Source organism: Salvelinus sp. IW2-2015, linkage group LG18 (assembly GCF_002910315.2).
Source record: "Salvelinus sp. IW2-2015 linkage group LG18, ASM291031v2, whole genome shotgun sequence".
Classification (NCBI taxonomy): Eukaryota; Metazoa; Chordata; class Actinopteri; order Salmoniformes; family Salmonidae; genus Salvelinus; species Salvelinus sp. IW2-2015.
This window is the reverse complement of record NC_036858.1, coordinates 16,532,638-16,559,553: the sequence shown is the minus strand read 5'-3', so window position 1 is coordinate 16,559,553 and position 26,916 is coordinate 16,532,638. Positions and strand designations below refer to the sequence as shown.

At 41.2% G+C, this 26,916-nt stretch overlaps 1 protein-coding gene across 4 annotated transcripts in view; it reads right to left on the bottom strand.

The window, feature by feature from the left end:
• Positions 1-1,675: 1,675 nt before the first annotated feature.
• LOC111977867 (signal transducer and activator of transcription 5B) overlaps positions 1,676-26,916 on the bottom strand; it is a 41,114-nt gene continuing 15,873 nt past the window's right edge. For 2 of the 4 annotated variants that reach the window (XM_024007623.2, XM_024007624.2), the window contains exons 10-19: positions 22,006-22,093; positions 20,352-20,474; positions 19,841-19,933; positions 19,393-19,599; positions 18,697-18,791; positions 17,935-18,077; positions 15,563-15,718; positions 15,422-15,473; positions 15,030-15,137; positions 1,676-7,436 (exon numbers count right to left, since the gene is read on the bottom strand). In XM_024007623.2, coding sequence (XP_023863391.1) covers positions 7,310-7,436; positions 15,030-15,137; positions 15,422-15,473; positions 15,563-15,718; positions 17,935-18,077; positions 18,697-18,791; positions 19,393-19,599; positions 19,841-19,933; positions 20,352-20,474; positions 22,006-22,093 — 1,192 coding nt within the window. In that variant the 3' untranslated portion in view covers positions 1,676-7,309. Of the gene's footprint in view, positions 7,437-7,597; positions 7,682-15,029; positions 15,138-15,421; positions 15,474-15,562; positions 15,719-17,934; positions 18,078-18,696; positions 18,792-19,392; positions 19,600-19,840; positions 19,934-20,351; positions 20,475-22,005; positions 22,094-26,916 lie in introns of those variants that run through there. The other 2 variants (XM_024007625.2, XM_024007626.2) reach the window with 2 other exon arrangements.

Genomic DNA, 26,916 nt, shown 5'->3' with positions numbered 1-26,916 from the left:
ACAGCACTGGATTTGGGGGAGAGGTTTCAGGGGAGGATGATATACTGGCCATGAGAATCTCCACAGTCTTCGGTGGYGAGTTCAAACTCATCTGTTCAGAAAGATCACATTTACTGTTTGTTGACATTGTCCCTGCCAGGACACCATTGTCAATTTTAAAATAAGAGTAACACACTCAAAATGAAAAAAAAATAAACACTGAGAAGAAATGATACTATGGAAAGCAGAAATGGAACGCTTCCATCTGTGTGAATGTTAACTGCAACAACAACAAAAAAGGAACTGAAAGGAAATCTTTAGAGACGAAGGCTGTCACTGTGGAGCAGACAACCTGCGTCACCAAACATTCTCGCAGACACGAACTCATGTACCATTTCATTACATAGTAAGGTGTTAATGTAGTTACATAGACATAAGGGTTATATGGTTATATAGGTATAAAGTGTCTCAGAATATTTTAGTATGGTTGTTTCAGATACAAGAAAACAATTCATTATAGCAGTGACATACTTCAACCTCTGGACTGTGCCATGTTCCCWGCATTATAAAGACTATACCAAAGTCCCATTATCCATGAAAACCAGTACAGAAAGTGGTGGTTAATTTCTTTACAATCAAACGAGGAGACGACAAACTTATCGAGGAGGAGACAAACTTATCACACAAGTCAGAGTTACACTTAAACTAAATCTTTATTTACTTATTAATAAGGGAGCAGGTCAATACAACGCACATATAAAGTGAATTGATTTGAGTGCTCTACGATAATGATGGCTGCTCGACGAATCACCCRGAGATGTTTCTTTGAGAGCCCCGAGACCAAAGTACAAAAGGTATTTTATAGCCAAGATACACCCCTTTCAGTTAACATGATGAACAGGAGATGTATGGAATGGGTCACAAGGTTAAGATTTGTATGAAAGATACTTATAACTCACAGCAGACAGTATCTGCTGTAAAAACAGTTCTCTTTGTGTAGACCAAGATCTGGCCCTGGGGTCATCGCTCCCTGGTACCCTATAGAAAAGAAACATTACTGCATTCCAGAGTATGAGTTATCACCCAAAGACATCGTAAATCTCACAGAGGCCCATCCTCAGTAGAACACACACAGATGAGCGCTCTAACAACCCCTTATTCTGTTGCATAAAACCACCATTTGATGCAATAAAAGTACTACAACAATCTTGCAATTTTGCTCTCACAACAAATACATTTGACATAAATGCATACACAATGTGGTTTACAGAACAGTGCACCGCAGGCCTGCTCAGTTCAGAATCATAGTTTCACTTGCACTTATGAAAAGTGTTATACGAGTTGATCTGGTTGCTTTGCATTGTGCCTTATAGCTGATTCAACTCCATGATTTACAATGAAGTTGAGCGGCGACTAGTGTAGGCGGACTAGAGCTCAGTTTATATAAAGAAAATACTGATTTCAGTACCCAAAGAATAGCCTGCAATTACACACAACACTGTTCTGTGTAATTAATGGCTATTCTTTGGGTGCTGAAATCAGTTTTTGATCACTTAATTTCATGTGACCGAGATCCAGTCCGACGACACTAGTCGCCGCTCAACTCCCTCGTTGAGTTTAGTTACCTACACCCCTTATTTTTTTTAAAAATGATTATATTCACACACACACACACAAAATTGTCACTCAAACTTGATTTAAAATTATTTATAAAACTTTTATTTCCCCCCTGCCCAACTTCAATGTAGGGCCCAGAATTTTTCCTGGTCTTGTTACATGGGAAAAACTCAGGGCACTATACTATATTTATAAGCAAACACAAGAAGATAAAATTACAGGACAGTTTAAAATCCATTTCACAAAGCAGGATCAATGTTCATCAACTGAATTTTAAGGTATATCTTGTTTGTGGAGTATTCAAAATGATGTGCTGGGAGTTTTTCATTTGATACTGTATACAGTTTATTCCATGCACCTGGAAATACTCTATGGGCCGGTTTCCAAGAAACAGATTAAGCATAGACTTAAAAATAATGTTTCTCCATTGAAAGTATTTAATCTCTGGTTGCACAAATACCTTTTTCCCCAAAAGGTATGGTATAATGGCAATGATTTTCAAGAACCCATAGTGAAATTTACATTAACCAGAATTTTTTTATTTCTTTGTTAATCAAAGTTAGCTTTCTGACTTCTTGGTTCTGCTTTGAGTAATACAACCCAGATATTCAAGACTAAAACCCACAGTTAAGAAATACAGGTGAATTACAAATAAAAAGGACAATTTGTACAGTACTTTCCCATATACGTCTCGACTTGAACAAGAAAAAAACTAATGCTGAGAAAATAGACTTAAGCAAAGCAGCAAAACAAATGGTGTCGTGAGTGGAAAAGCTCATATACACTCTGCCCATTTTACATCTGTTAGTAAACTTTAATTCACATACACATTTGCATGCCACATATTGGTAGTAAAATAGCATTATGGTGGTAAAATAGCACAAGAAAATAGCTAGCTCTGAATATATGCAGTAAATTTAGACAGGTAGGCACTATTTCTTCTCTGCCTAAGGTGTGGTCACCTCAAATTCTCTGGGATGAACCTTACATCAAAGTATATTTTCCTGAGACTAGCCACATAGTAGTGAATTATGATCGATGGGGAGGGTAATACGGGTTTAAACCTGGGCTATGTTCAGTAGGCAAACATGGAACGTCACAGACAGAAATGTCAACAGAATTCATGCGATTCCTTATTATAAAATGGGTGGTTCGAGCCCTGAATGCTGATAGCATACAGCCGTGGTATATTAGACCGTATACCACGGGTATGTTTTTTTTTTGTTGTTGTTCTCTAATTACATTGGTAACCAGTTTATAAAAGCAATAAGGCACCTCAGGGATTTGTGGTATATGGCCAATATACCAAGGCTAAGGGCTGTATCCAGGCACTCCGCATTGCGTCGTACATAAGAACAGCACTTAGCAGTGGTATATTGGCCATATACACCCCCCCCTCCGAGCCTTATTGCTTAATTCTAACATGTCAGAGAAGCTTGGGTGTTCTTCATAACATACAGTGGCTTGCAAAAGTATTCACCCCCCCTTGGCATTTTCCCTATTTGTTCCCTTACAACCTGGAATTAAAATAGATTTTTGGGGGGTTTGTATCATTTGATTTACACAACATGCCTACCACCTTGAAGATGCAAAATATTTTTTATTGTGAAACCAGAAATAAGACAAAAAAACTGAAAACTTAAGCGAGCATAACTATTCACCCCCCCAGTCAATACTTTGCAGAGCCACCTTTTGTAGCAACTACAGCTGCAAGTCTCTTCTGTTATGTCTCTATAAGCTTGGCACATCTAGCCACTGGGWTTTTTGCCCATTTTTCTAGGCAAATGGATGGGTTCCGCTGGTGTACAGCAATCTTTAAGTCATACCACAGATTCTCAATTMGATTGAGGTCTGGGCTTTGACTAGGCCATTCCAAGACATTTAAATGTTTCCCATTAAACCACTTGAGTGTTGCTTTAGCGTATGCTCAGGGTCATTGTCCTGCTGGAAGGTGGACATCTGTCCCAGTCTCAAATCTCTGGAAGACCGAAACAGGTTTCCCTCAAGAATTTCCCTGTATTTAGCACCATCCATTATTCCTTCAATTCTGACCTGTTTCCTAGTCCCTGCCGATGAAAAACATCTCCACAGCATGATGCTGCCACCACCATGCTTCACTGTGGGGATGGTGTTCTTGGGGTGAAGCGAGGTGTTGGGTTTGCGCCAGACATAGCGTTTTTCTTGATGGCCAAAAAGCTCAATTTTAGTCTCATCTGACCAGAGTACCTTCTTCCATATGTTTGCAGTCTCCCACATGCCTTTTGGCTAACACCAAACGTTTGCTGATTTTTCTGGCCACTCTCACGTAAAGCCCAGCTCTGTGGAGTGTATGGCTTAAAGTGGTCCAATGGACAGATACTCCAATCTCCGCTGTGGAGCTCCTTCAGGGTTATCTTTGTTGCCTCTGATTAATGCCCTCCTTGCCTGGTCTGTGAGTTTTGGTGGGTGGACCTCTCTTGGCAGGTTCGTTGTAGTGCCATATTCTTTCAATTTTTTAATAATGGATTTAAATGGTGCTCTTTGGGATGTTCAAAGTTTATGAATTTCTTTATAACCGATCCCTGATCTGTACTTCTCCACAACTTTGTCCTTGACCTGTTTGGAGAGCTCTTTGGTTTTCATGGTGCCACTTGCTTGCTGGTGCCCCTTGCTTAGTGGTGTTGCAGACTCTGGGGGCCTTTCAGAACAGGTGTATATATACACACACACAGAGATCATGTGACACTTAAATAAAGTCCACCTGTGTGCAATCTAACTAATTATGTGACTTCTGAAGGTAATTGGTTGCATCAGATTTTATTTCGGGGCTTCATAGCAAATATATATGGACGCGTCACTTTTATTTTTTTTTAAGTTCTTTTTTAAAAATATCACCTCACCAATTTGGACTATTTTGTGTATGTCCATTAAATGAAATTCAAATAAATATCCATTTAAAATACAGGTTGTAATGCAACAAAATAGGAAAAACGCCAAGGGGGATGAATACTTTTGAAGGCACCTTATTTAAACAAAAAATCTACCCTCCACAACGTTGCCCATGCCCTGCTGAACGCGGTGCTGTAAAGGCGAGGAAGAGCATACTAAAAGGGATGTGGTAATACAATCTCTTGCCTGGACATTGGTGTTGCCACTTCACAATCGTGGTCAGTGTCTTAAGGCACAGAAAGAGAAGGAGAAAAGCTACGACACTGCGCAAGCACTTCTGAATAGGCAAATAAGGTAGTAGCTGTATGTGGTACTTGAGATAAAAGGGTGGGTAGCTAAGTGTCAGGAACAGGGGTGGCGTGCCTGCAAATATAGGTAACAAAGGACATGATTGCATACAGTTAAAAAAACAATATCAATACATGATCACACAGCCCATTCAAAATTGATATTTTCAGCGAATGGGTAACACTTGACGTTAACGTCTTAAACAACAAGGTACGATCTGGGCAAAAAGGTACATTTTTTGTTTTTAATTCATACTAAATTAATCAAGAAAAAAAGAGAGCAGGTCATTGGTTATCGCTGAGTTTCTAATGTAGTCTAATGAATTTGAGTAGCAATTCAATAGTTAAGTTACCAGTTAATTTGTTTAGAAAAATAAACTGATACACTAAGTGAAACTAGTTCAGTGTAATAAGAAGCAAGAGTTTGAATTAAGGCTAGTAAACTTGGCATTCAAAGGCAGAAGATACTGTACATGTATTATGCATGTAATGTGAGGCAGAATGTACAGAGCACATGGCGTTTCAAACCAAGGGCCCCATTTTGAGGATGCAAAAGGTCAAAATACTGTACTATCGTATTTCAAATACTCAATGGTGGAATTCACTTCAAACATTTTAATTAATTCTGAATGCCAATTTTGTTACGTTGATGTTGAATTTAACGGTGTAGAGACGCAAGATTCAAATCACTTAATTGTTACATTCCAAACCAACAGAAACAAATGCAGCACTGAGCATTTCAAGAAATGCCGTCTACTTTGACTGTAGCACCTCTCTTTGACGATACCAACCTGAAGAGTAAAGGTACCTTTCCCTGAGAAAGAGCCTCCCTATCACCCATGATCTGTAGTACAATCAAGTGCACTATCTGGATGAACGCGTCAAACAGGGAAAGGGGGACACCTAGTCAGTTGTACAACTGAATGCCTTCAACTGAAACGTGTCTACCGCATTTAAAAATCACACTTAAAATCGACATCCACGTCTTCYGAGCCCGGGGAACAGCGTAACCCGCCTTGCTCAGGAGCATAACGACAGTTTTTTTAGCTCGTCGGCGCGGAGATTCGATCGTGCAAACCTTTTGGTCACTGGCCCAACGCTCTAACCACTAGACTTCCTGCCATTACCCAGAGGATTGGCTGTACGACGCACGGGACTGTTAGAAAAACATGACCTAGCCTCACTCCCAAACCATCCCTTCCACCGATGCCACGTAGCACCTTCCTAGATAACGTGCCGGACAGTAATTACAGATGTGGCCGATGTACCCAGTGTAACTTTAAGAACAAACGCACAACTTTCAGTCAACCCATCACAGGCAAGGCCATTAAGATTGTATCACGTGTTATACAAAAAAAATATATGGTATACCTGATCAAGTGCATTTGTGGTCTATGCCATGTAGGAAAAACAAAACGAGCTCTGAAAACATAGAACACAAGAGAAATATCAGGACTCTTGATCAGAGAAACTGTGGCTGCACGTTTTGCGGAGGCTCGTCACAACAGCTCTCTGAGATACACGGGTATTGAACATGTTAAGGCTACTGGGGAGGGGAGGGGGGGGTACTGTTAATCTATTACTGAGAAGAGATTTGCATTGGATTCACCGTTTGTCCACCATGTCTCCTAAAGCTATGAACAAAGAGTTTGATAGACTATRTTTTACATAAATATGTTACGTCGATTTGTCTTGCCGGCCAGGTCTCCACTTGGTCATTTTGTATATATTATATATTCTAAGACTACTACATGTGCCCATCTCATTGATATCTAAATTATTAGAGGTACACAAGTTGGTTTTTGAAATAGGCCACTGTAATTATATCTACGGCCACCGCACCTCCTGTGCGTAATGGTCATATGCCAACAATTGCCAACGTAATCTTTATTTAATGTTGCCTAGGTTAACTCAGCCCTATTTGTATGGATATAATCCTTTATGACCACATGTACCTCTGATTAACTATGAGAAAAAGAAAAGTTAATTGAATTGTTTCCACACCCACCATGAGTCATGGTCATGTGAGGGGAAATGTGTACATTTTCGGATGTGAGCACTGTTTGACCTGATGAAGATCCTGTTCGGATCGAAACGTGGTCAATAAAGCTGTGAATTGGGAGCATAAAAACAGTGTGCAGGCCTTCCTGCTCTTTAAACATTTTCAGAGTATGGCCATAAGCAGCATAGCTAAACATTTTTGTAAAAATATTGCTGTATATTGTAGTAACACACATTTCTACATTTTTCTCAGTACTTACTTCCAAACAAACCTTTTCTACTGTGCTTTTTCTTCAAGTACAATTAGTTATTTCTTTTAAATAATCAATTGCCACGTCAAGAAGATCAGAGAAGAATCCAAGAACTGTCAAATATTACATTTAACCTTTGAGAATTGACAAAAATAGACAATAGAAACCAATGGAACCAAAACCATTGGATGTTTTCTGGGTGCTTGCTCTTGTTGGGGTGCAGGGTCAGGGGTCAAAGGTGAAAGTTCAGGACTGTTGGCCGTCCCACTGGTTGGCCATGGGCCGCCGCAGAAGCTCCTCCACGTGTCGGGCCACATCCATGGTGTCTTCCAGGTCAAACTCTCCATCTGCGTCCATCATGGGGTCACTTCTGCTGGGGTGGGAAGGGAGACATACAGACCACAGTCAGTAAGGCATAACGTTGTGCGATATCTGATAGAATATCTGTACCAAAAGCCGGACATGTAGAGAAAAGGAATCATTAGTGATGGGGGAAATAATCTATATAGTAGGGCTGTGGTATTGAACTCTTACCCTACGAGGTCCGAAGCCTGATGGTTTTCTGTTCTCCCTGATAATTAATTGCACCCACCTGGTGTCCCACATCTAAATCAGTCCCTGATTAGAGAGGAACAATGAAAAAATGCAATTTGAAGTCCAGAGTTGAATTTGAGGGTAGTATTGTGTCGCAATATAATTGTGTTCAGGTTTTATATAGATACTGTGACTCCAAGTATTGATTTGCTAGGCAGTATTTCTCATTAGATCTCGTTCTCTTTAAAAGAAAAAGGTGAGCCAACAAGTTTAACCCATTACTGTATCTCCAAGACTGATCAACACTTGTTTTGTCATGGCTCTCTATTGTCCCTCTGCAGCAGACATATAGTGAGCAATGTTTGGAATATCGACTCGCAAAAATTGCAGTATCGAATCACAATACATATAGAATCGTGATACATATAGAATCTATAAAACGTATCGGCACCGCAGTACCGTGATAATATTTTATTGTTAAGTCCCTGGCAATTCCCAGCCCTAGAAATCAAGTCAGCTCTTTTAAGGGCATTTCAATCTGCAATGCTTTGTAGGTTGCAACCTTCCGAAAAACGAACATATTAAGAAACCCGTGACTAAGCAAGCATTGACTGGGCTTCTGGTACAGTTTGTAGTGTGCTAGCCTTGAAAGCCAAGGGTAGGGATTTTGATTCCCATCTGACTTTTTCAGATTTCAAGAGAGAATATAACAGTTTATATTGGCGTTTCTGTGTAATGCTTCAAAGTAGCCACCCGTTGCCTTGACAGCTTTGCACACTTGGAATTCTCTCAACCAGCTTCTGATGACCTGGCCTCCACAATCACCCGATTTCAACCCAACTGAGATGTTTGGAATGAGTTGGACCGCAAAGTGAAGGAAAAGCAGCCAATAAGTGCTCAGCATGTGTGGGAACTCCTTCAAGACTGTTGGAAAAGCATTCCAGGTGAAACTGGTTGAGAGAATGCCAAGCGTGTGCAAAGCTGTCAAGGCAAAGGGTGGCTACTTTGAAGAACCTAAAATATATTTTGATTTGTTTAACACTTTTTGGGTTACTACATGATTCCATGTGTTATTTCATAGCCGATGTCTTCACTATTATTCTACAGTGTAGAAAATGGTACAAATAAAGAAAAACCCTTGAATGAGTAGGTGTGGCCAAACTTTTGACTGGTAATGTGTGGGTGTGTATATATATATATATTTTGCATTAGAAAAAAATAATAAATTGATACTTGGAGCCAAATATAGATATAAAATCATCCAAATTGTTAAATAATACATTTACAATAATCGTCTCAAAGTCAATTTCAGGTCTTGTGAGCAGAAACTTCAACATTGTGAGAAACTTCCAGCGTGTGTTTACCGTAAACACGGAGGTTAGTTTAATATAGTGGCCAAATAGGCTACTGTGGCTATTTGAGCATAATGTAGGCCTAGCAGAGTGGTCTACCAGTAAAACCAAATGCATTCCATAACATTTGCACATGGAAATAGCTATTTACAGTGCATTCGGAAAGCATTCAAACATTTAGACTTTAACCTAGGCAACATCCAGCTTTTTTTTAACCTGGAAAGAGGTGCCCATTTCAAACGGCCTCGTACTCAATTCTTGCTCGTACAATATGCATATTATTATTACTATTGGATAGAAAACACTCTAGTTTCTAAAACCGTTTGAATTATTTCTCRAAGTGAAKCAGAACTCTTTCTGCAGCCCATTTCCTATCCGGAAGTGAGATTTCCAAAAGCGAGGTCTTTGTTCAAGAGCTTGTCTATAAAAGGGCATGTCACTTGGGACTATAGAAACACYTCATACACCTTCCCCTGGGTGTCAAGCGGAAGTGAGAGCAGAAATGAGTTGATTATCTTGTTCTGGGATTGAATACATCCTCTTGGAATGAGAGGTCCGCCATWAWWATTTTTTRCGAAGGCGCGAAGTTGGACCTGGAATCGCCTTCTGGAAAACCGTCYTTATGGGTGAATATGATCTCCGGCTTAGATTTTATTTGATACATGTCACAATATCATCCTAAAGTATGTTTTTTCAATATAGTTTAATTATATTATTGAAATTTATTCGGGACTTTAGGCGTGATGCGTTGTATGAATTTGATCAAGAAGGAGAGGTTAGCGCCGCATGGCCAGTGTGCTTGCTAATTCAAGAGGGAAAGAGTTCGTTCTGGATCCAAACAAAGACGGTTCTGGACAAAGGACCCCTTGTACAACATTCTGATGGAAGATCACCAAAAGTAGGACCCATTTTGGGATGCTATTTCATATATCTGTCGAACTGTGCTATCGCTATCGATTACTTGGAATCAATGCTGTTGTGTGTTAGCTATTGCAGTAAGCTAATATAACGCTATATTGTGTTTGCTGTAAAACACTTAACAAATCGGAAATATTGGCTGTATTCACAAGATCTTTGTCTTTCATTTGCTATACACCATATATTTTTCTGAAATGTTTTATGATGAGTAATTAGGTAGTTGACGTTGGTGTCTGTATTTACTCTGGCTACTCCCGTGCTATTTCTGACTGTAGCTATGATGGTAGCAGTAATGTAAAACTGATTTATAGCTCAAATATGAACATTTTTCGAACAAAACATAGATTTATTGTGTAACATGTTATAGGACTGTCATCTGAGGAAGTTGTTTCTAGGTTTGTTTGGTTGGATCTTGGTTAGTTAGGTTGGCTTTGTGCATGCTACCTGTGCTGTGAAAAATGTCTGTCCTCTTTTGTATTTGGTGGTGAACTAACATAAATATACGTGGTGTTTTCGCTGTAAAACATTTTAAAAATCGGACACGTTGGCTGGATTCACAAGATGTTTATCTTTCAAATGCTGTATTGGACTTGTTAATGTGTGAAAGTTAAATATTAAAAAAAAAATAGATTTTGAATTTCGCGCCCTGCACTTGAGCTGGATGTTGTCATAAGTGTACCGACCTCGGGCTTGCAGCCCTAACAGGTTTAAAACACCTGGAGTCGATTTACACACCGGTGTAAAATYWAAAAAAATCCCCATCAAAATGCGTCAATTTAAGCTTGAGATATGTTTTTGCATGGGCTGCGTCTCAACCCACCCCATCTGCCTATGGCGGGCCTTCCGCCTCTGCAGTGGAAGGTGGCCGAGCAACGGAGGCGTTTATCAGACCATGAGACATCCCGAAAATCGGTCWTCAGAAGAAAACATCTGTAGCGTCCAAAAGGTTTAGCCAAGAAAACTACTATGACCACTCCATGGAAAGGGGAGACTCATGTTTTGCTCTACGACTCCCACAAGTGTCACGGGACTTGTCTGAAGGTAACCGGTACTGGTTATAAAACATTTATGGAAGTATGGAGGCAGTTGTGCCTACCCAAAAAGAGGTTAAATATGTTTAAAAATAATAATATCCTGAGCTCTCATATCTCCTAGATATAGGACAAACYCTTCAAAACCTTGTTCCTTATTATTTGTTTTTTGACTGACTTTTTTGCCATTTATGAATGTGTTATTCAATGTGTTTCTATGGGCTAAAAGCCTAATTCTATATTTTATCCCCTCAAAATATGTTTTATACCTAAAGGGTTCCTAAAATTCTATATCAAATAGCTAAATGATCCACAGTTTGACCATCTTAAAATAATTCCATGTCAGCTTAGAACCCCCCCCCCCCCCCCCAATAGCATTGAATTCAATAGCAAGGGAAGCCAGCGAGCATTTGGCCTCCTTTGATAAGAAAATAATAGTCAATCAGTGTTGAGCTAAACTGAGTGAGCTCAACTTTGAATGGTCCTGGAGTACCAAAAAATATAAAAAAAAGTGTCAAGGGAAGACAGTTTGGATTTGACTTCACACCAATCACAATAAAAGTAAAATGTCATTGACAGAAAATGTCATTGTGTCGTTGTCCTCCAGTGGCTAAAATCGTCCAATTCCTAAATTAGCCATGGATGAAGATCGGGATTTGGACTTGTGGTTTTACTTAATTCTCCGTACCGGCTAATGATTATAATGACGATTCTGATCTAGCCATAAACCTGGCCTTAGATGATTGAAGTTCAATATGTAGTAGGCTAATGTTAACATGCTGGCTCATAGTTGCCCATGAAATGAAGTTAGGCTAGCGATCAAGCAATTTAGCCAGGTAGCCTAGGACAACAAAATCTAAACGTGTGTACAATATGAAAGCAACATGAAAGAGGATGGTACTGGCGTTCCTCTACAAGTAGTGAGTCACACACAGAAATCAGTGCCATGTACAGCCACAACATATTTAGCTTATAGTTGATTGGACAAAAACTTTTGGTATTTTTAAGTTGTCACTGTATTAGACTAAGCATAGGTGATTTGATGTTGAAATGGTGTTGGAATAGTGGAGGCAGCTCCTGTTTTCTTTGCAACTTGCGGTAACTCTGGTTCTAAATCAACAGCTGTTTTAGTAGTCCGAAAATGTTGGAAGCAAACCTTTTAACCCCTTTTCCCCCCCAATTTTCACCTAAAATGACATACCCAAATCTAACTGCCTGCAGCTCAGAACCTGAAGCAATGATATGCATATTCTTGCTACCATTTGAAAGGAAACACTTTGAAGTTTGTGGAAATGTGAAATGAATGTKGGAAAATATAAAACATTATTCCATTTATTCCAGCCCAGGCGCAATTTGGATTTTGGCCACTAGATGGCAGCAGTGTTTGTGCAAAGTTTTAGACTGATTCAATTAACCATTGCATTTCTGTTCAAACTTATATAAGACTCCCCAAATGTGCCTAATTGGTTTATTAATACATTTTTAGGTTCATGACTGTGCACTTCTCAAACAACAGCAAGGTATTCTATCACTATAAATAGCTACTGTAAATTGGACAGTGCAGTTAGATTAATTAGCGCTAGGGGTCAGAATTGTTTTTTCCCCTTCAAATAACGTACCCAACGTAAACGGAAATTCTCTCTGGCCCAGATCGTAGAAAAAGCATATAATTTACAGATTAGGATAGAAAACACTCCAAAGTTTCCAAAACTGTCAAAATATTGTCTGTCAGAAAAATAATATTTATTCTGCAAGCGAAATCCGGAGAAAAATTAACCCGGATTAACAATCTTTGTTTCCTTTCCCCTCTAACCTCCATTTAAAAGGGGTATCAACCAGATTATTTTTCCAACGGCTTCCTCAGGCTGTGACCAGGCTTTAGACATAGTTTCAGGCTTTTATTTTGAAAAATTAGCGAGATGTTTCAAACGAGGTCAGGTGTCCTCCGAATATTTCCTGCGCGAGAGAGAGGGGCTCCCCATTTTCCTTTTGTCTCTTATTGAATAGGTTATGGTCCGGTTGAAATATTATCGATTATGTTTGTTAAAGACAACCTGAGGTTTGATTATAAAAAACATTTTAAATGTTTCTACGACCATTTCGGATACTTTTTGGGATTTGTCGAACGGAACACGGCTTTTGATTTTTCATCATAATGCGCAACCCAAATGGCGTTTTTTTGTGATAAAAGTAATATGTATCGAACAAAAAMAACATTTGTTGTGTAACTGGGAGTCTCGTGAGTGGGAACACCCGAAGATTATCAAAGGTAAGCGATTAATTTTATTGCTTTTCTTACTTTCGTGACCATGCTAATTTGGGGCTAGCTGATTTAGCATTGAAAGCTACACTCACAAAAGCTTGGATTTCTTTCGCTGTAAAATATATTTTCAAAATCTGACACCATAGGTGGATTAACAACAAGCTAAACTGTGTTTTGGTATATTTCACTTGTGATTGCATGATTATAAATATTTTAAGGAATATTTTTGAATTTAGCACCCTGCAATTCAGCGGTTGTTTAGGAAAGTGAACCCGTATTCGGTATCCGTAGATCAGAGAAGTTAACTTGTCTTCTTATGGTCTCGGCCTGAGGCCTATATATCCCAGTGGCATATGAATTCACAGGTTWGAGCAAACAACGCATTTATCACAACACAGGTTGTAARAAGCCCCTGGRTTGGCTTCCCCAGTGATCTTGCCCACGTACTTGTACCGGGAAACAATCGGWTGACCACCTCTAAATCCGCACATCTGCCGCCTCCTTGGGTGCATCCCAAGTCMTTTCCACCGAGGTGGATGACTAGGATGCCAGGGGGAGAAGTAGCACAGGCCCTCTGCTGGCGCAGAACACCGAGCAGTTTGTGCCACTTCATGCCTTGCTCTCCGAGCCAACTAATTTGACAGTCAATAAATGTAAATAGTTAGGCTACATGTTGATTATTTGTGTATTTTCCAGGAGCTTGCTCGATTGTTTTGTTAAGAGATCAGGGAAATGTTTCCCAGTTTAGTCCATATAGGTTTCTGTTTTTTCGCTTCCCTCTGGAAAATCAGCTGTTAATATTAAAGCAATACTAATTATTTCTAATACTAATTATAATTAACTACATTATTTCTGTTGACATTTGTCAATGTTTTTTTTCCCTTCTCACTTTACAGTATTTCTGTGTTGTGCTGCATTATAAATGTTGTATAATAATGTTGCATAAACAACTTGCGGTGTAAAAAGCAAGGAAAATAAAAGCAAAAAACAAAGCTTTAAATGATAAGTAGGCATTGGTCGGAAACCGAAAAAGAAAGAAAATTCACATGCGTACTTCACCCATGCGCTGCCAAGGTTTRGTAGCACACTATAGTCTAATGATAAACATTATTTTAATAGCAGGTCACTGTAAAGTCCATTATGCCGCTGAAGAGTATGAATTAGGCTGTTTGAGAATGTTTGAATCCTAAGCAACCTGCCTACACATGGTTGGAAGTAAAATAGACCAACATAGCTAKTGTAGTAGGTCAAAGCTGTGTGCTGGAAAACCTTGGTAGCGCATGAGTGAAATACYCATTGGGTGCTCATGTGAATTTATTTTATTCTTCGGCTTCAAACCAATTCCTACTTAAAACATACATTTGTAGTTTTTAATTATACATACACACCTTTAAATATATCTACAGATATACATCTATAGATTTATGGGCTAATAACTTGCAAATATCAACAAATGTGCACACTCGACTCTGCACTTTGATCTGATAAGCACACCCACTAGCGACGGTGGGATACGGGAAAATACCACTCGTAGGTTACCTGCCATAATTTTCCTCTAGTGCGCTCTACCTACAACAAAATCCCTGACCCAATCTTGCAAAGTTAGATTTGTTTTGTTGCTTTCAAAGGGTTGGTGATATGTTGATTCAATCACAAGTCCCATATTAGAGGGAAACGCTGATATAAATATATAGTGTAAACTAACGGAGTAATCTTGCGCATCTCTGCGTYGGCTGGTATTTCTTCTGCGCGACAGTCGTGGGGGGAGGTGGGCAGCCGGGCACGCACGCAGCTTAGAGGGAACTGCATGTCATCTAATGACTAGTCACTGCTGTACATTGATACATTCCCATCTGTAGTGTACTTACATGGGAGGGAAAATTGCAAAGTTGATGGGGTGAGCCACTGACGGGGAGGGTGCCTGATCCATGTAGGTGGGGTTCCCACTGGACGGCTCAGGGTTGGGAGTAGTGAATCTACAGGGAGGACAGGAAGCACAATCACATTAAAGCTACAGTCTGGGATTTGGGAAGCCGTTTACATTTTGGGTATTTACCCATTGATTATTGAAGAATATAACTTAGAAATGCTTCATGAGTCTATCAAAAACCAAAAGAAAAACAAAGAAAAGAATTCACAATTACAAATCGCCATATGATAGGGTAGAGGCTTGTGCCAGATTTGGAATTGGGTATTATCAGTTCAGTGTGTGGGTTTAGAAATAGTAAAAAAATGGTTATATGCATGACAGTATACGTACTCTGGCACAACCTGCTTGATCTGTGGTTTGACGTAGCCATCCACTGCTTTTGCTGAGAGAAAATGAGAACAGACAAATTTGAGATAACTTATTTAAGAAACAAAAATAACTAAGGTGAAGGATGAGGAGGAGGGTACGTACAGAGGGGAGGGGTGTAGTACTTGGAGAACACCTCGTCCTTGGGCCGGTCGGGATAGAGGAACATGAGGTGGTTGAGGTCACTGATGCGGTCGGCTAGTGAGCGGATGGAAAAGTCTTTGGTGGTGTACGGCATGAGGTTCCACACCAGCCTCTCCCCTGGAGAACAAGATCATATAAAAATATCCTTTCAACCTCAATGAGCCTAATCTGGCTAAATTGACATCAAATTTGTTTGAGGGAGAGACCTGGACTAAGGCGACAGAGAATATCTAAAAAGTCCATTAAGTAGCTTTGTGTACGACCAGACAGTGAAGACATCAACACTATGAAATAACACATATGGATTCATGTAGTAACCAAAAGTGTTAAATCAAAATATATTTAATATTTGAGATTCTTCTAAGTAGCCACCCTTTGCCTTGACAGTTTTGCACACTCTTGGCATTCTCTCAACCAGCTTCATGTGGTAGTCACCTGGATTGCATTTCAATTAACAGGGGTGCCATGTTAAAAGTTCATGTGGAATGTGGAATTGTGGAATTTCTTTCCTTCTTAATGCGTTTGAGCCAATCAGTTGTGTTGTGACAAGGTAGGGGTGGGTAACAGTAGATGGTCTTTTAACAAATACGACTAAGTCCATATTATGGCAAGAACAACTCAAATAATCAAAGAGAAACGACAGTACATCATTACTTATGACATAGTCAACATTTCAATTTCAAGAACTTTGAAAGTTTCTTCAAGTGCAGTCGCAAAAACCATCAAGCGCTATGATGAAACTGGCTCTCATGACGACCGCCACAGGAAAGGAAGACCCAGAGTAACCTCTGCTGCAGAGGATAAGTTCATTAGAGATACCAGCCTCAGAAATTGCAGCCCAAATAAATGCTTCACAGAGTTCAAGTAACAGACATCTCAACATCAACTCTTCAGGGAAGACTGTGAATCAGGCCTTCATGGTCAAACTGCTGCAAAGAAACCACTACTAAAGGACACCAATAAGAAGAAGAGACATGCTTGGGCCAATAAACACGAGCAATGGACATTAGACCGGTGGAAATCTGTCCTTTGGTCTGATGAGTACAAATMTGAGATTTTTGGTTTCAATTGCCTTTGTGATACGCAGAGTTGGTGAACYGATGATCTCTGCATGTGTAGTTGCCACCGTGAAGCATGGAGGTGGTGGTGTGATAGTGTGGGGGGGCTTTGCTGGTGACAGTGATTTATTTAGAATTCAAGGCACACTTAACCAGCATGGCTACCACAGCATTCTGCAGCAATATGCCATCCCATCTGGTTTGCGCTTAGAGGGACTATAATTTGTTTTTCAACAGGACAATGACCCAAAACACACCTCCAGGCTGTGTAAGGGCTGTTTGACCAAGAAGGAGAGTGATGGAGTGCTGCATCAGATGAACTGGCCTCCACAATCACCCAACCACAACCCAATCGAGATGGTTTGGAATGAGTTGGACTGCAGAGTGAAGGAAAAGCAGCCAACAAGTGCTCAGCATTTGTGAGAACTTCAAGACTGTCGGAAAAGCATTCCAGGTGAAGCTGGTTGAGAGAATGCCAAGAGTGTGGAAAGCGCTACACAATACTAAGGGTGGCTACTTTGAAAAAACTAAAATATATTTTGATTTGATTAACACTTTTTTGGTTACTACATGATTCCATATGTGTTATTTCATAGTTTTGATGTCTTTGATTATTCTACAACTTGGAAAATGGTCAAATAAAGAAAAACCCTTGAATGAGTAGGTGTGTCCAAACTTGACTGGTACTGTATATTTTTCGTTATTGAAACATATTTCAAAACGGTTTTGATGGTAGAATGATTCTCTACAGTGGTTTTCAACCTGGTTCCTGCAGGTGGTTTTCACAACGCAAATTGTTTATAACAATAAGCCGTTAATTTTTACATTCACTGCTAACATGGACCAAATTTGACCGGCAAGATGTTTTTTTTTTTTTTTTTAATTATACAAAAATCTGACTATGCAAATGGTGGTTCCTCAAGAGCTTCTGAAGGTAATTTGGTGGTCCCTGGAAGGGAAAAGTTCGGGAACCGCTTATTTTGTCACAAACTAAGAATCTGGTGAACATTTTAGAAACCAGGAAATGGTGGAACCATTTCTACATATTGCTCCAACAGCTTTACAGCTAAAAATGTTTACATCAAGTCACATATTAAGATCATATGCATCTACGTTATGTTAGCCGTTTGTCAACCAACTGAATAAATCGGCAACAACGTTCTTCCTGCCTCCATTACCTACACTCCATCACACGATGTGGACAACCATGCATGGGCTCATGTTTTGGTCCGAAAACACTCTGCTTACTCCTAGGTGGTTAGTAGAGTACAGTACCTGCTTTGTTAGGGTTCTCTGCCACCCAGGCGATGGTGATGCCCCCGATCTCAGAGTCACTGAAGCGGAGCAGGAAGGTCCCGTTGGGCTTGGACATCAGCATGTCCTGGGCCTGCTGTTTGTTCACAAAGCCCAAGATCGCCCTGCGTAACATGAAGACGCAGTACGTAAACATACACACTTGCGTACGCAGTACACGCGCACACACACAGTATGAAAGTTAACGTGCACGCAAGCACTCACACAATATGTAAAAAAACAAAAACAAGCACACACACGTTGCCCTATTTCATGGCACAATTCTAAAGACGCATTTTCACAATAAGAGCACGGTCAAAAGGCTGCTTATTCAACTCCTTCCTTTCATCAACAATTGTCTAATAACAGGGTTAATGGAAAAAGCTGAGGCTGCACGAGCGAATTGAACCGCCCCGTCCCACAGATGTTACAATGTGTGTGGGCGGTAAATTCGATTGTCGTTTATTACAGACAGCTTACAACAGAGAAAGGCACTCTACAGTCAAAGTTTGTACACCAGACAAAGACGGCCGATCATGTGCGGGGTGAGTGAGAACAGGAAGAAAGGGAAAGCGGTAGCAAAGCGAGCAGGAGGTACGTACTTTTTGTTGTTGTTGTGTAAAGTAGATAATCCCGCATGGGCGCAAAAGGTACGGTTGTTAAGCTATAGGGAAGAAGCGTCCAGAGAATTTGGCCACACAGCCACTAATGGAAAAGCTCTGAATTGAAGCACTCCTCTCTCACCCGTCATTCCAGTGGGGCTTCAGGTGTTTCTTCATGAGCTCCATGACTCCGTCAAACCACTGCCAGAAAGTGAAGTTCCTCCCCGGCAAACTCTCCTGTGGATAGCATAGATAATCAAACCTGGGTTCACAATACCATTGGTTGTCTTTCTATTACAAATACTATTTCGACACAGGTATTGCTGTTAAAGTCTTAAAGATGGAATCCGCAGTAGGGTGAAACGGCGTTCCTGGCCGCCCCCACCACCACTGTTATTGTTGCCGAGCTGAGGAGCGTTGTTGAGAATGGTCAACTAAATCACAATACATAGTGATCTTTAAAATCGTGTGTGCAATGAAGACCAAGAGAAAAAAAAGAGAAAAAAAAGTTGTTTGCAGTAAAATGACTTTTGTTGTAATACCGCAAACGGACGTGGCCGTTTCGTCATCGTGGATTCCAGCTTTAAGTCTGTGTGGAAACATCCCTATTCCAGTGGTTTAATGGTCATGTCGCAGTAGTAGTCAGCGGTGAAACGGTCAAACATGTTTGAACTGGGGCCAGGACATGGTCAGGTTGTGGAGGTAGTCAGTAAAAAGTAGTCGTTAGAAAAAAACAGTCATACCTGGTTGAACCGGGACAAAGACATGGTCATGTTGCGGTAGTAGTAGTCAGTGCAGTGGTAAAACAATCTAAAAGTCTAATCAAAAACGGTCGTACCCGGTTGAACTGGGCCCAGGACATGGTCATGTTGCGGTAGTCTTCTGGGTTTATGCTGGCGCTGCTGAATGCCTTCTGGGCCAGGAAGACCAGGTTGTCGTCGCAGAGGCCGCGGGCACTGTGCATCTCTGCCTTGTATTTCATGTCTAGGGCTTCACACAGCTGCGGCCACAGCACCTTGTCAGGAACGATAAACGGCACCCTGCCCTGGGGGAGGGGGGATGGAGGCGGGAAGCAGAGTGTGTGTATGAGGGAGAGGAAAAGAGGGTTGGAACAGCAAAAAAAAGGGGGGGTGAAATCAGGGAAAGAGAGAAAAAGAGATAAGAATGATATATACAGGAGTTGTTCCGAGCTTTTTCAACTCTTAGATAAACTACAGCGGCAGATAAGGGACGTGCAAAAGGGGTGTAATGCAAAGTGTCTTCCAGTAAAAGGCAAATAAACTCACCGGCTCTGCAAAAGCGTTGTCCCACAGGACCGTTGCCGTGGCATTGTTGTCTTGACTACCGTGTACTATCACCACCACGGGGAGAGATAACGTCTGGGGGGGGATTTTTATTTTTTATTTTTTTAAATAAAAGTTACACTGACTGCATTAATTGATTAAATTAGACTAATTTAAGTCATCCTACTCAAAGTTCACTACAGAATGGATGTCAATGAATCAAATCTGATCAAAATGATCCTGTGTTGTCTCAATCCTGTTGCCCCATTCAATTGTGTTCCTCTTTCATTGAAGGACGCGGACAATATTTCAACCAAATATCATGGTAACATATAACATGATCTTTGTAATAGCATTATGATGAGGTATGTTAGAGATACGCATCTCTTTGTCTTAAAAACMGCATCAACCACAGACTACACAGAATTTAACACAACACAGGATTATTTTGATCTGGATGAAATGTTTTGACAAACTGGGCTCTGGTGTTTCTAGAAGTGGATTTTCCTGTAACCTTGACATGGAAGACCAGCTCGTTGCCCCCCACGCTGAACTGAGACTCAAACATGACAGTGAACTTCTCCTCTGTGACCGACTCTGCCCCGCGACGGTCCGACCGTTTGATCCGCTTCAGGGACTACACAGCACAGGAGAGACCACAACACAATCTCTGCTTATCGACCACAACAACAAAAATGCTACAAACGCTAACATTTTGACCACATGTACATATCACACTTTAGCAAAACCACAAAAGGTTTTGGAGTAAAATGCCAATTAAATCCAATTACAATACATCAGTAATGTAATTGTATTTATAAGTATAAATCATTCTAACCTAGCGGTTAGTGTTGGGCCAGTAACGAATCCCCGAGCTGACAAGGTGAAAAATCTGTCGACATGCCCTTGAACAAAGCACTTAAACCTAATAGCTCCAGGGTCGCCGTTGATAATGGCAGACCCAGGCCGTGACCCCACTCTCCGAGGGTTTCTCAGGGGGAGTTGGGATATGCAAAAAAAKAACACATTTCCAATTCACACATGCGTATCAACCCTTTACACTCGTACCCGTTTATAGGTTGAAAATGGCCGATTTGGGCACTGATAAGCCCCTAAKTTGGAACGGGCTGGCTGTACAGTAAAACTTAGGCTCTGCACTTCAAAGCACTTTATGGGTTGTGACTGACAGACGTTCTGAACTTGAGGACCGCTCGCAACAAGAACTTGCCAACATCCCTCCTGCTAAATTGGACAACCTTTGCACATTTGTTGTCTTGAGAGATGGAAACACTAAATTAAGAGGACTATGTATTGTGAAAGATGAGACATTGAGGATTATATTAAACACTGCTTGTGATGTCATACAAGCAAGGCAAGCACCTGAGTCCAAATGTGTACTTCCCCTTTCCCATAACACATACAGTTCCAACGTTTATGATCACCGTGTCTGATGTACAGTTACAAGATGACATGGCATCACAACCCTGTGTTGTTCTGAACAGAATGAACCGGTTTGTCCGTTGTCAAGAAAATGAGCTGCGGAACACACACACGACTCATTTCTACCCGAATTGCTGTGTGAAAGCCCAAACACTAAGATCATATTTTTAGAACTTAGCTGGTCATGTTGGCAATAAAACAAGCTTTCAAATGATGCCCACCTCAGATCGCGATTTATAAAACGGCCCGTTTTTAGATATACCGTAAACAGTAATTGTGTGATGCAGGGCTGTGTTCCAAACAAAACTACAAGTGTGCTCGCTCTAGTTCCTCAACWGCACATAGGGGAGCTCTTCTTGACATTTTTTTGGTCTTATGTTGCACCTACCCCACACTTTGCAGGTATATTCTCATCATGTTACCGAATGTATTTTCAGATTTCGTTATCAACAAATGCAGCAAAAAGTACAGTAAATGTAAAATGCACATAAGATCAACTCTGTAATGTTTGGATTCAGTCTTGTGTGAGGTGAACTGTTGTATCCTCAACTTTGGTCTAATAATGCTCCCGTAATCTCCAAATTGTTCCCTTTCAATTGCTACCAAGCTTATGCATAGGCTTTTCATATTTCTTCTGGCCAATTCCCAACGGTGTAAAGGGTTAATACACACGTACATGTTTGACATTAAAAAAAACTGCGCGACGGTGCATATTTATCCTAACTCACCATGTTCCTGAAGTGAGCACTCAGGGTTCCTGTGGTCCGGTGGTATTCCATCACACAGTTGTTGTTGAGAATTTCTCCACTGCTATCACTGCAACACAGACAGAGAAATAAATCTGTCAAACTGTTGTGCGTGTGTGTTTATGTACAAATGTGTATATTTGTCAACTTTTGGTTGCGGGTGACAGTAGTGGCCCAAGAATTGGACTGAGTAGAAGTTTCACATTTTGTGTGTGTGTGTGTGTGTGTGTGTGTGTGTGTGTGTGTTGGGCCGTAGCCAACAATGAAGACACCGTGGTCCGGACCGCAGTTAAACCCCCCCCCCATTTTTTTAGGAACTCAAATCAGGGCTTTTAACTTATTGTTGGAAAGTTTGAATACACAAGGTGCAATTTCGAAGTCTAGTTGTGCATTAGCAGTTTTTCTCCTATATCAAATCAAATCTTCTACGTCACATTTGTAAACAACAGGTGCAGACTAACAGTGAAATGCTTATAGATACTTTTGTCCCTATTTCCTCCAAGCCCATCCTGACAATGCAGAAAGAAAATAGAGAAATAATAGAAAAGTAATAACACAATAAAAAAAGTATTAATTAATACACAATGACCAAGTATAACTTGGCTATATACACACGGGTACCAGTATCGAGTCGATGTGCAGGGGTACAAGGTAACTGAGGTAGATACAGTTGAAGTCAGAAGTTTACATACACTTAGGTTGGAGTCATTAAAACTCGTTTTTCAACCACTCCACAAATGTCTTGTTAACAATCTATAGTTTTGGCAAGTAATTTTTTGACACAAGTAATTTTTCCAACAATTGTTTACAGACAGATTATTTCAATTATAATTTATGACAAATTTCAGTGGGTCAGAAGTTTACATACACTAAGTTGACTGTGCCTTTAAACAGCTTGGAAATTCCAGAAATTATGTCATGGCTTTAGAAGCTTCTGATAGGCTAATTGACATAATTTCAGTCAATTGGTAGGTGTACCTGTGGATGTATTTTAAGGCCTACCTTCAAACTCAGTATCTCTTTGCTTGACATCATGACAAAAAAAAAAGAAATCAGCCAAGCCTCAGAAAAAAAATTGTAGACCTCCACAAGTCTGGTTCATCCTTGGGAGCAATTTCCAAACGCCTGAAAGTACCACGTTCATCTGTACAAACAATAGTATGCAAATATAAACACCATGGGACACGCAGCCATCATACCGCTCAGGAAGGAGACAAGTTCTGTCTCCTAGAGATGAACGTACTTTGGTGCGAAAAGTGAACAATCAATCCCAAAACAACAGCAAAGGACCTTGTGAAGGTGCTGGGGGAAGCAGGTACAAACTATCTAATCCACAGTAACAGAGTCCTATATCGACATAACCTGAAAGGCCGCTCAGCAAGGAAGAAGCCACTGCTCAAAACCGCCATAAAAAAGCCAGGCTACGATTTGCAACTGCACATGGGGACAAAGATCGTACTTTCTGGAGAAATGTCCTCTGGTCTGATGAACAAAAATAGAACCGTTTAGCCATATTTACCATCGTTATGTTTGGGGAAAAAGGGTGAGGCTTGCAAGCCAAAGAACACCATCCCAACCGTGAAGCACGGGGGTGGCAGCATCATGTTGTGGGGGTGCTTTGCTGAGAAGGGACTGGTAACTTCTCAAAATAGATGGCATCATGAGGTGGAAAATTATGTGGAAATATTGAAGCAACATCGCAAGACATCAGTAGGGAAGTTAAAGCTTGGTCGCAAATGGGTCTTCCAAATGGACAATGACCCCAAGCATACTTCCAAAGTTGTGGAAAATGGCTTAAGGACAACAAAGTAAGGTATTGGAGTGGCCATCACAAAGCCCTGACCTCAATCCTATAGAACATTTGTGGGCAGAACTGAAAAAGCGTGCGCGAGCAAGGAGGCCTACAAACCTGACTCAGTTACCCAGCTCTGTCAGGAGGAATGGGCCAAAATTCAACCAACTTTTGTGGGAAGCTTGTGGAAGGCTACCCGAAACGTTTGACCCAAGTTAAACAATTGAGGCAATGCTTACCATACACTCAATTCCAATATGTAAAACTTCTGACCCACTGGGAATGTGATGAAAGAAATAAAAGATGAAATAAATAATTCTATCCACTATTATTCTGACATTTCACATTCTTAAAATAAAGTGGTGAACCTAACTGACCTAAAACAGGGAATTTTTTACTAGGATTAAATGTCAGGAATTGTGAAAAACTGAGTTTAAATGTATTTGGCTAAGGTGTATGTAAACTTCCGACTTCAACTGTATGTACATATTACTACAAATACAGTGGTTAAGGGCTTGTAAGTAAGCATTTCACGGCAAGGTCTACACCTGTAGTATTCAGCACGTGACAAAATTGGATTTGATAGATATCACATATGCTGCTGCTACGGTTTTGAGTCAAAAAAAGTTCCCTCAAATGGTCAATMCAGATAACTATTTAACTAAGCAAATAGCTACCCGGACGAACTATTTAGTAGTCTTATGGCTTTGGGATAGAAACTGTTCAGGGTTCTGTTGGTTCCAGACTTGGTGCATTGGTACCGCTTGCTGTGAGAACTGTCTGWCTTGGGTGGCTGGATTCTGACAATTTCTAGGGCCTTCCTCTGACACCACCTGGTGTACCCTCTGTAGCATCTTACGGTCGGATGCCAAGCATTTGCCATACCAAGCGGTGATGAAGCCAGTCAAGATGCTCTCAATGGTGCAGCTGTAGAACTTGAGGGCCCATGCCAAATCTTTTCAGCCTCCTGAGGGGTAAGAGGCGTTGTCGTGCCTTCTTCACGGCTGTCTTGGTGTGTGTGGACCATGATAGATCCTTAGTGATGTGGACACCGAGGAACATGAAGCTCTCAACCCGCTCCACTACAGCCCCGTCGATGTGAATGGGGGTGTGCTCGGCCCTCCGTTTCCTGTAGTRCACGATCAGCTCCTTTGTCTTGCTCACATTGAGGGAGAGGTAGTTGTCCTGGCACAAGAGGGGACTAAGCACGCACCCCTGATGCACCCCGTGTTAGAGGGTCAGCATGTCGGATGTGTTGTTGCCTACCCTCACCACCTGGGGGCAGCCCGTCAGGTGTTCAGTCCCAGGGTCCTTTGCTTAGTGATGAGTTGAGAGCACTAAGATGTTGAACACTGAGCTCTTGTCAGGATGGGAGTGGGCAGTGTGGAGTGCAATAGAGATTGTGTCATCTGTGGAGGAAGTATGCGAATTGGAGTGGGTCCAGGGTGTCTGGGATGATGGCCTTGATGTGAGCCATGACCAGCCTTCAAAGCATTTCATGGCTACAGATGTGAGTGCTACGGGGCGATAGTCATGTAGACAGGTTACCTTGGCGTTGTTGGGCATAGGGACAATGGTGGTCTGCTTGAAACATGTAGGTATTACAGACTGGGTCAGAGAAAGGTTGTAAATGTCAGTGAAGACACTTTCCAGAGCATGCTCTGAGTACGCATCCTGATATTCCGCCTGGCCCTGCGACCTTGTAAATGTTAACCTGTTTAAAAAAGTCTTACARCTGCTACGGAGAGCGTGATCACAGTCATTTGGAACAGCTGGCTCTCTCATGCATGGTTCAGTGTCGCTTGCCTCGAAGCGAGCTTTGAAAGCATTTAGCTCGTCTGGTAGGCTCGCATCACAGGGCAGCACGTGGCTGTGTTTCCCTTTTGAATCCATGATAGTTTTCAAGCACTGCTACATCCAACGAGCATCAGAGGCGGCGAAGTAGGGTTTGATCTTAGTCCTGTTGTGATGCTTTGCCTGTTTGATGGCTTGGAGGTTGTAGCGGGATCTCTTATAAGTGTCCGGATTAGTATCCCGCTCCTTGAAAGCAGCAGCTCTAGCCTTTAGCTCAGTGCGGCTGTTGCCTGTAATCCCTGGCTTCTGGTTGGGATATGTGCGTAAGGTCACTGTGGGGACGACGGCGTCGATGCACTTAATGATGCCAATTCCATTGGCTGAATCCCAGAACATGTTAAAGTCTGTGCTAGCAAAACAGTRCTGTAGCTTAGCATCTGCTTAAATCGGACAACTTCCGTATTGAGCTTGTCACTGGTACTTCCTGTTTGAGTTTTTGCTTGTAAGCAGGAATCGGGAGGATAGAGTTATGGTCAGATTTGCCAAATGGAGGGTGAGGGAGTACTTTGTATCCGATTCTGTGTGGTGTAATAATACATTTATTTTATATAGTGCTTTTCATTACAAAAGAGAATCTCAAAGACGCTGTAAAAACAAACAAAACAAATGTAGAGATCTGGCAGGTCTTGAGCGATGGTCTTCCACAACTTCTGATAAGTTGTTCAGCAAGGCAATTCAGAAAGGCTTGGCATTATCTTAAGCGGAAGGAGCTTTGATGGCACAGCAAGGGAGCAGCATCATTCAGTTACTTAGACAGGGTTGTAGCTCTTCATCAAGCACCTTGTTAGTTGACTCCTCCTCCTCCTCCTCCTCTGTAGGTAGGCTGGATAGTCCACTACCTAAGTGTAGCACCCATCTAGGTGATGCTTTGGTAGCTATAAGCACCAGAAAGACCACCATACCTCGGCAGTAGTCAGAAATAGTCCCCTATGAGGCGGGCATCTCTCAACCCCTCACACCGCAGTCCACATTGTTCATCCACCCAGGGCAGGTGGGGGGGGGGTGCTGTATTATGTATCATTCAAATGATCGCATAGCCAGCTAGCTAACTACCTACACAAGACAAACAAACTGACTTGTCATTCGTCCAGCAGCTCCACACTGACTAATGAGTAAAGGCAATGGACTTTTGTATCCTCTAGTTGCACAGGTGACATGCTAGAAGGAGCGTCGCGTCTGGATGAGCATTTTCCTGTTTGTTTCTGGCCCTATACAGCTCGTTGAGTGTGGTCTTAGTGCCAGCATCG